The 9,725-nt window shown below is 39.7% G+C and overlaps 1 protein-coding gene and 1 pseudogene across 8 annotated transcripts; both read left to right on the top strand.

Annotated features, from left to right (window-relative positions):
- The first annotated feature begins 1,866 nt into the window (after window positions 1-1,866).
- On the top strand, window positions 1,867-3,932 carry LOC147486182 (uncharacterized). Its single transcript, XM_086573671.1, has 2 exons — window positions 1,867-2,556; window positions 2,958-3,932. The coding sequence occupies exons 1-2, from the start codon at window positions 1,867-1,869 to the stop codon at window positions 3,930-3,932; spliced, it is 1,665 nt and encodes a 554-aa protein (XP_086429797.1).
- Window positions 3,933-5,297: 1,365 nt separating this feature from the next.
- LOC147486181 (putative pentatricopeptide repeat-containing protein At3g11460, mitochondrial pseudogene) lies at window positions 5,298-9,167 on the top strand (annotated as a pseudogene). Of its 7 annotated transcripts, XR_015201915.1 has the most exons (4): window positions 5,299-6,461; window positions 7,837-8,126; window positions 8,250-8,529; window positions 8,608-9,167. The product of XR_015201915.1 is annotated as a putative pentatricopeptide repeat-containing protein At3g11460, mitochondrial pseudogene, transcript variant X4 (transcript). The 7 variants fall into 7 exon arrangements; XR_015201917.1 differs by lacking the exon at window positions 8,250-8,529 and having other exon boundaries at window positions 5,298-6,450; XR_015201918.1 differs by lacking the exon at window positions 8,250-8,529 and having other exon boundaries at window positions 5,298-6,450; window positions 7,818-8,126.
- The last annotated feature ends 558 nt before the right edge of the window (window positions 9,168-9,725 follow it).

Below are 9,725 nucleotides of genomic sequence, written 5' to 3'. Positions count from 1 at the left end.
CACGTGGAACACGTGCTGGGAAAAATAGATTATGTCAGAAGTGGGAGGATCAAACAAGAAGAATTCAGCAGAGGGTGTACGGAAAGAGAAAAAGGAGTTCTCGGCACCATTGCCTGTCGCGGACCAACAATGGGACCGAGAGAGGGCATCAATCTGTATAGGACGTATACATGACCTAGGAGGTTAGTGGTGATAAAGGGACGGATGCGGTATAGCGTTAGAAGACAGGGTGCATAGGATCGAGATCCAGCGGTATCCCAACCGCTCTGGAACCGGCCAAGAAACGTGGAGAGTGGGAGAAGCGGCACCGAACCTGCCGGTGCCACCGCCAAGGTAATGCGGGAAAGAAAGAGGATATAAGAGAGAGTGAGGAAGGAAGAGAAAAGAAAAAGAAAAAAGATCAGAGAGAGTAATCAAGGAGGTCGATACGTGTAAGATTGGAGGTTGTAATCACAGTCTATACAGCATGTTAATTGAGAAACGATTAGTTGTTACATCACTGGTTTTATAAGTTGACAATCTCTTACGATTTAGTCCGTTCTGCTGCTAAAGTTAGCTCCTTTCTAATAGATTGGGTTGCTGTTGTTGGTGTTAATACTAATGGAGGGATTGCATGTGGATTTTCTTTGTGGGTTGTGACAGTCTTTCAAGATCTTTCATCTACAGCGGTGGGTTATTGTTTTTTGGGTGTGTACTGTGTAGCTTCTAGCAGGTGGTCAGTTGATGCTAAATACCAGGTGAATTGACGCCGTTTCTACAGAGAGCTTGCGACGATTTTCTTCCTATTTCCAGAATCTTCTACTTCAAATTTCTGGCAAAGTTCATTAGAGTTCAGTACCTAGTGGTTAGTGCGGGGTCCAATGAATCTGTGTTCTTTGCTTTGAATTTGATTTGGGTAGTGAGGGTGGTTGAAATTGGCCGAAGTTGCTGTTGATCGGTTGGTTATTTTTGGGTCTAGTAAATTGAAAATTTTGCTAAAGCTTCTGCACTCGAGACTTTCCAGGATGTACGGATTGATTTTGACATAGGTGGTTATGGCTTTGGATAGAATTTCATGCAGTCCACCAAGTGGCATTTCATTCAGAGTGTTCATAAACATGTGCAGATTAGCATTTCCTTAAGGAGCCATGAGTGTCATATGCTTGGAATTGCCGGGGAATGGGTCTGCCCTCGACAATTCGTACTCTCAAAGACCATATTAGCAGAAACAGACCGTTATGTGTGTTTTTATGTGAAACTATGTCCACGGTTGCCAAGTCAGAATTACTGATTTCTCAGCTAGGAGGAGGATGAAAGTATTTTGTTGTTCCCCCTCTAGGTAGATCAGGAGGGTTATGGATGTTATGGGATCCGGCTCTAAATGTTGATGTTTTATTTCACGATCAGTGGATCATTCACTTGCAAATTAACGAAGATTCTTCTACTTGGTTCTTGAGTGGGATTTATGGAAATGCTAAAGCTTCTATTCGAAAGTACCAATGGCAGACCCTTCCTTTGATTGCTCCTCCTCCAAATTTACCGTGGTTATGTATGGGCGACTTCAACGATATCTTGTATCGTGAGAAAAAGAGAGGTGGTAAGCCAGTGGGAAATCAAGAATCTAAACATTTCATGGAAATGGTTAATATGTGTGGTCTGATTGATTTGGGTTTTAATGGTCCAATTTATACTTAGTGTAATAATCAACAGGGGAGGAATAGGGTTCTCAAAAGGATTGATAGATTCCTTGCTAATGCCCAATGGAGAGTTCTTCATCCGAATGCTAAAGTTTTTCACAAACCAAACTTGGAGTCTGATCATAAAATCCTTCTCTTACATCTCAACTCAGCTCAATTAAAACTCAGAAGGCCTTTCAGATTCGAAGTAATGTGGTTATCTGATCCAACTTGTAAATCAGTGATTCACAATGCTATGAACAATCATGTTGTTGGCTCTCCTTCATTTCGGCTTTGCAAACTGCTTGCTAAATGCAGACAATCGCTTATTCATTGGAATCACCATCATTTTGGAAACATCAACAGCAGGATCAAAGATATTAATCAGCAAATTTCGAATCATCAAGCATATATTGCAGGAAAACTATATCCAGAGGAAGCCGACATCCAATATGAGCATAACCTCCTTACGCAGTATAATGAACTGTTGAAGATTCAGGAAAAGCATTGGTTTCAAAAGGTAAAAAATGATAGTATTTTACATGGAAATCTTAATACCGACTACTTTCATACAATGGTGGTCAGAAGGAGACATAAGGCATTCATTGGCAAAATCAGAGGCAGCAATGGTACAATGGTTACTAACAGAGATGACATTGGCAACACTTTTGTCAATTTCTTTTCTCATCTAATGACTTCTTCCGAACCAGTGCTCCCTGATTCTCTTTTTGACATTCCTCACCCACTTGTTTCTGAAATGGAAAATTTGGACCTTATCAAACCTGTTACAAATGATGAAATTTTTACTGCCCTCAAGTCAATTGGATCCTTTAAGGCGCCAGGGCCCGACGGATTCCAAGCCATTTTTTACAAAACCTTTTGGCCTGAAATCGAACATTCAGTTAACCATATGATTCAAACTTTTTTCGAGAATGGTACATTTACTCATGAATTGAACCATGCCCATATTGTTCGATTCCCAAAAATAAAAATCCATGTGAACCGGATCAATTCGCACCTATTAGTTTGCTTAATGTGACCTATAAGTTAATTTCTAAGATTATGGTTACCGTAATGAGGCCAATTCTCCAAAGGCTAATCAGTCCTTTCCAAGCTGCTTTCTTGCCTGGTCGTTCCGTTCAGGATAATGTCCTCCTTGCTCATGAAGCGTTTCATAAAATCAGATCGAGATCAAATATTAATTCCAACTTCTTTGCTATGAAACTTGACATGCGAAAGGCTTATGACAAGCTCGAGTGGAACTTTATTAGAAGGACATAAGTTTTCTTTGGTTTCTCGCAGCAATGGATTGACAGGATCATGTTCTGTATTCGAAGCTCCAGTTTCTCAATACTGCTGAATGGTTCACCCTTTGGTTTCTTTAAACCATCTTGCCGGATTCGACAAGGTGACCCAATATCTCCGTATATTTTTATTCTATGTGCGGAGATACTATCATTGAATCTTCAGAAAGCACAGGTAAATGGTGATGTTAAAGGAATAAAATTGGCCCCAAGAACCCAGGCTGTATCTCATCTCATGTACGCAGACGACACCATCATTTTCAGTAAGTTGGAATTGGAAGCGATAGCTAATCTAAAGTATATTTTGGATACTTATTGTACAGCTTCAGGCCAAGAAATTAACTCTTCGAAATTACAAATTATACATCATAAAAAGCTACCTCTTTCATCCTTAAGACTGCTTTTCAGATTTTTCAAAATACCTTGCACCCATCAATTCCCTACTTATTTGGGTGTGTCTGCTGATTTGGGACAAAGAACTAAGTCACAGTTTCAACCTTTGATTGATAAGTTCCATTCGAAATTGGCAGGGTGGAAGGGTTCATTACTCTCAAAACCTGGAAGACTCACTTTGGTCAATTCTGTTCTCTCTACCCTTCCAACTTATGTGATGTCTTGTACACTGTTACCTTTAAGTGTAATTGATGAAATGGATAAAATCAGGAGGAATTTTCTATGGGGACATATAGATGGAAAGAGGAAACTCCATTATTTTGCATGGGAGAAGGTCATTTGCCCTACGATGCGGTGGTCTTGGAATCAAGGACCGCAATTGCAAAATATCGCATTGCTGGGGAAGCAAGCTTGGAACCTACTCCAACCGGTTTCTCCTTGGGCTGTTATTATGAAGGCAAAATACTTCCCCAATAGCCGGTTTATGTTTTCAAAGTGTCCAACCTCAGCGTCAAGAATGCGAAGTATATGCATCTTCTCGTCCTTGTTAAACATGGGTCTTAGATGGCGGGGTTGGTAGTGGGATTTCTATTCGGTGCTTGGCGAGACGCATGGATTCAAGACTCTTCTCCGGTTTACCACTTCTTGAACAACCACAAAATTACACTCTTGACAGAGTTGTTCGACTTTATCGAACCGGTCACTCGAACATGGAATGTGGAGTTAGTCAATGCTTGGTGGCCTCCCTCAATATGCTCGCAAGATTTTATCTACTCCATTGGCACTTGAATTCCATGATGATGAGTTAATCTGGGGAGCAAACAAATATGGTCTATATACGCTTAAATCAGCCTACAACCGTTTGCTTAGACAAAGGTGATCCAAGCTTGGTTAACCGCATTTCTATCTTCAATAAGATTTGGAAGCGAAAATTACCGCAAAAAATCAAGTTCTTCCTATGGCGGGGCCTAAACCAAGTGATACCAACCGACCTCCTTAGAAGATGCAAGTTCGTGGACAAAACATGTGCATTCTCGATTCCGATGAGTCACGTTACATCTTTTTATCCACCGTCCTTTTGCAAGGGCAGTTTGGTTGGAGTCTTACCTACACCAAAAGGTTTTAGAACCTAATATGGTGGACTTCAAAACTTGGCTTTCAGAGATTTTACAAACTCTTTGGCAGCAGGATGACGATTTAAGTATAACCTTTACAATAGGTCTATGGCAAATTTGGAAAGATCGTAATGAGAATAGATTTAAATGTAAGCAGTCGAGCCCCGTGCAATGTCTTTTCCGAATTAGAAGACTAGTGGAAGATATAAGCAAAGCTTTTTGTATAGAAGATCAGAGCCCAAAGTTGAAAAACACCTCTTTAATGGTAATGTGGTCTTTCCCACCTTTGGGTTGGTTCAAACTAAATACTGATGGATCATGCATTGGGAACTCGGGACCAGCTGGAGCTGGTTGTGTCATAAGAGACGATACTGGTTACTTCATGGCTGGAATTGCCGATTCTATCAGAGTCGGCTCTTCTTTGTTGGCTGAATTCTATGCTTTAAAGTTGGGACTCATGGTGGTCGTTGCACTGAAGCTGAATAGAGTGGTGATTGAAGTGGACTCTAAAGCACTATTTCAGATGATTACTAGTACAGCTAGTCATTGTCCAGTGGAGGTTTCAGTGTTACTCAAAGATATTAACAAGTTATTGACTCAAATTCCTACCACAACTTTATCATGGACATATAGAGAAGCTAACAGGGTTGCTGATGCACTTGCTGGCCATGCTTCTTCAATAGCTATGGATGATCAATGGTGGACCAACTACATACCGACTAGACCATTGGATTATCAGCAAATCTCCAAGTTGTTCTTTCTACCTGTTCATTTTGGTGGCTGCATCCACCATCTTTTCTTTTTGAATGTTTAGATTCTGATCTTCGTGGTGTAAAGTTTGAAAGAATGATCAGACAATAAAACGCTGCCTTTACCAAAAAAAAAACAAATCTTTATAGGCGCGAAACGAAAAATAGAACCGCCGCTTTAAAACCACGTGTATTCAAAAACTTCAAACCCTTGTTTGAACTTGTCTCACTGTTGAATGTTTGACTTAACTTCATTTATCGATTTTGTTTTGTGTCAATCCGCTTATAACATGCGCACCCTCTACATCCCATTATACACATCTTTAATTGAATCATGCACGTCGACAAAAAACCTAAAGAATCTAAGAAAACTACATGCTAGAATCATAACCCTTGGAATATTTAACCACGACTTCGTTAGAGCGAAACTCATTTCTTCCTATGCCACCTGCTTACAAATGCATGAAGCAGCTTACATATTTTCTGTTACAAATCGTCACTCTACATTCCTATACAACACCGTGATCAGAGGCTACGCTGCCTTAAACCACTTTCGTGATTCCATGAATGTGTACAGTCAGATGCGCTTTCATGGAAAACGACACGACCGACATACATTACCCTCGGTACTTAAATCATGTGCGGGTCTCTCTGCTCTTCATCTCGGACGTAGATTGCATGTTGTGGTGTTGGTTAATGGGTTTTCGTATGATGTGGCAACTTGTAATGCTTTGATTTCGATGTATTGCAAATGTGGTGATTTGGTTACGGCGAGAAAGGTGTTTGACGGAATGGCTGAGAGGAATTTGATCACGTGGTCGGCTATGATTGCTGGTTATGGAATGCATGGATTCTCCAGTGAGGTTTTTAAGCTGTTTGAAGAGATGTTGGATGCTGGAGAATCACCTGATGGTGTTACCTTCACAGCGATCTTGGCGGCATGTAGCCACGGTGGGTTAACGGATATGGGACGAGGACTTTTCAAAATGATGGAGGAGAGATTTGGGATAAAGCCTGGGTTGGAGCACTTCACTTGCATGGTGGATATGCTGGGAAGGGCCGGGCATGTAGAGGAAGCGGAAGCATTGATTTCAAGGATAGAGGTAGTGCCTGATGATGCTCTATGGGGGGCATTGTTGGGTGCATGTAAGTTACACGGGAAGATGGAAGTGGCAGAGAGGGTAGCAGAGAAGGTTTATGGAAGACTAGAATCCATCTCAAGCGTTCAATGAATGTATTGATCAGGTTTCCTCTCGTTTTTAATTATTGAATTGAATTCTTTATATTAAACAAAATCCAAAAATTGCAAGTAGTTTGGTAGTTTTATTCCATGTTTTCTATCATTAGTGGAAATTCATATACTCTCTTTTCTATTGTTAATGACTTAATTTACTTTTGTTGCATTTGATTTGACAGTTTAATGTGATTATTAGCAATGCGAAAAAGGAAAATCCTATATATGCTTTGTATTGCAGGCCTAAAGAAGTAAAGAAAATGATTGTATATTGTTGTTAAATATTAAAAGTTCAAGAAAGACCTAACAAAACTATTCCAAGAGTAATTTTCAACATTTCCCCACCACGAGAAAATTGGCTTTGTCCATTCACAGTCTGCTTTTAAGTAATGCATGGTTGAGAGCAATATAGGATAAGCATTTGAGGAAATTTAGAACAAGATGAGGATAAGTACCTCCTCCCCCCTACTTAAAGTCCACAAAATAATAACTGCCTCCCCACACCCACCTGGAAAAAGTGCAAGCCAGATTGACTCCCCTGTAACCCACACCCCACACGAAAACAAAAATAAATGTATATGACCTTTAGATGAAAAAACTGTCTAGCCTGTGGATGACATTCATGGCTCTGTAATCCGAGCAGGAACTCGTGCACCCAAACATTCTCATATTCAGTTTGCCAAACGAGCAACTAATGTTTATTCGGAAGTGGCCAAAGGAAAGGCTCGTATTTGGAATGCTTTCATAATCTCACGATTTCACTTGGTCCAAGAGAGGTATCAGTTTGTGTGCATACGATGCAACACTTTTTTGAGTGGTACTGTTTTTGTTGTGTGTACAACGAATATCGTATTTGTGATCCTTGGTTTTCATCTTAAGCAAACTGTTTGTGCGTGAGACTGTATTTGAAAACTAGAATGCTTTTTTTTACGTCACATGAATGAAAATGGTACCCTGGTCGGGGATGCTTCATGGTTTATTTCTTCCAAGCAAGCTGACATTGATATATTAGAAGAGTTGTAGCGTCTATCATTATTATGCATTGGACTGATAATTTTAACCAGGTTATTGGCGTCGCTCAGATGAAATACTTATTAGAGTACAGAAAGATGGATAAGAATGAGACTCTGCATACTTATCTCGTGAAAAACAAATTAACAAGTGGTTAATATAGCAATTGCGATGTTTGCATTCATCACCTGAATTGCTTGCAATGTCGTATTTATATGATCTCATTGTATCCTTTTAATGTGGTGCACATTACCGAATCTGTTGACCCTCTTTTGTCGTATAATCAAATTATTTATTTTGTTATCGGTATGTGGATACTTTAAACTTAGAACGTACTATAGGCTGATTCTCCACAGATACTTCACTTATTTGCAGTAACCCAGGATCTACAAAAGTCCAAATTATGCAATGTCTATGGAGTAACCAGTGTTAAATGGAAAGTGGCATAAGAGTTGGAGCATGGGCAAAAATGGTTCTTTAAGAAAGCTTATTTTTCGTCTGAAGGGGTACTGGAATTGATTGATTTTCTTAGCAAAGCACAAGAAGTACCTTGAAGGTTTGGTAATGTAGGGGACACACATGATGGAGTCAACCTTCTGCCAAAATACTAGACCTGAATTACAACTTTTTAAATGGAAGTGACTTGAAAATGATTCTAGTCATGGGTAATGAGAATAGTTACTCAAATCACTTCATTTTTTTTTCCTTTTATTTAATTTTGGGTTCATTTATCCTTTAATCGAATTTACATCTTTTGTGGTTATAAATTCTTCATATCCTGGTGTCAGTGAGTTCTCCACATCCACACCAACAAGTCCCTGAAGCTCTGGCAGTGAGAAACTTTTGTAATCTGTCAGACCACCCAACATGAGGTCTCCAAATCATTCCCAACTGCTTGACCTAGACATCATAAAGCTTTGCTTCTCAAGTAATAGAAGCACTCATTAATGAGCCTTGTCTTAGTATGCTGGAGCAGATATAATATCTTGTGGGAGGCTGCAACGCGGAGATCCCTGGGCAGGGGATTATAACTAGAATCTTTTTTATTTGCATCTTTAACCGCCTTAGGTAGATAATCCTCTGAATCCAGCCTGGAGGTAGATACCTTTGTCCTATGGATTAATTATAGTATTTGTATTGGTGCAGGACACGACAGAGCTGGAGACGCAGATCTAGAAGAGGTAGAGGCCCGAGCCATCTAGAGAGGACTAGAGTTGGTGAGACGATTGCAGATAAAGAAGGTGGCAATACTGACGGATTGTCAGAATTTTGCTGCAATTTTGAAGCGTAGAGAGACTACACTTTCATGGGGAGCGACTAGTGTTGCCCACGACATTTACACTTTTTTGGCTCAATTGGATGATTGTAATTTTTATTACATTAGTAGAACAACGAACATAGTAGCTCATAGTATAACTAGTAGAGGTAGGTGGGCCACCGTACTCTTGTCTAGACCGTGCCTCGGCAAGGTCATTACTGTAATCTTAGGGAGCCTTCCTAGTTTGGTTTGCTCCCTTTTGCTCACAAAAAAAAAAAAAAAAAAAAAAAAAAAAAAAAAAGAAGCCTGGAGGTAAATTAACTAATAATTTTCTATCAGTTGCCTTTACCTATAGTGGATATATGTATTAGGAGCCCGTCTTTTGTATTGGTCAATCTGTAATATACTTGTTTTTGCTAGTAGTAGTGTTTTATTCCTTCTTTTCTAACACTATTTGGTCGGATTTTGTTGCTTTTTATCATTTATGTACCTTATAGGCTTATAAAACAACATGAAAAGAATTAGTGGCATGCTTGCTGCTAGACCTCTGTTTACTCCTATCGACTCTACTGTGAAACTTAAACAATATCATATACTTTGGTCCTAGCCTTGTCCTACTAATTTCTCATATTAATGATTGCGTTTCAAGTTGGTTATCTTTGGCTTTACTGCTGTGAGGCCGGTAATTATATATTTATATTGAGTACCAGAGCATTGAGTGATCGTATTTCGACCTTTCTTCAATTGGTTTTGGGAGCTGTGAGTATGTTTGTTCAAGTAATCGGATTAAAAAGTGCTTCATTGAGGTCAGATAAAGAGAGATTGAAACATTCTCCATTGTTAAGTGTTAGAGCCCGTATTACTTTAGAATCGGCATGCTATAGCTGCCTCCCCCAAGTAATAGATCCCTTCACAGCCGGCACCTATACATGTTGCTTGAGATACACACCACCTCAAAATGTGTGTTGGAGGATGAGGGGCTCTATCAATTCGTAGATGCCGCCTA

This window comes from Coptis chinensis, chromosome 7, assembly GCF_015680905.1.
Source record: "Coptis chinensis isolate HL-2020 chromosome 7, ASM1568090v1, whole genome shotgun sequence".
NCBI classification, from domain to species: Eukaryota; Viridiplantae; Streptophyta; class Magnoliopsida; order Ranunculales; family Ranunculaceae; genus Coptis; species Coptis chinensis.
The sequence above is the reverse complement of the archived record's forward strand: the minus strand, read 5'-3'. Positions and strand labels throughout refer to the sequence as shown.

What these genes read in the sequence shown, in the direction of transcription:
- LOC147486182 (XM_086573671.1), top strand. Translation starts at nt 1,867, where the DNA reads ATGTGGTTATCTGATCCAACTTGTAAATCAGTGATTCACAATGCTATG. An exon ending in GGCCTGAAATCGAACATTCA is followed by an intron (nt 2,557 to 2,957) that starts GTTAACCATATG and finishes GGTTTCTCGCAG; the next exon opens with CAATGGATTGACAGGATCAT.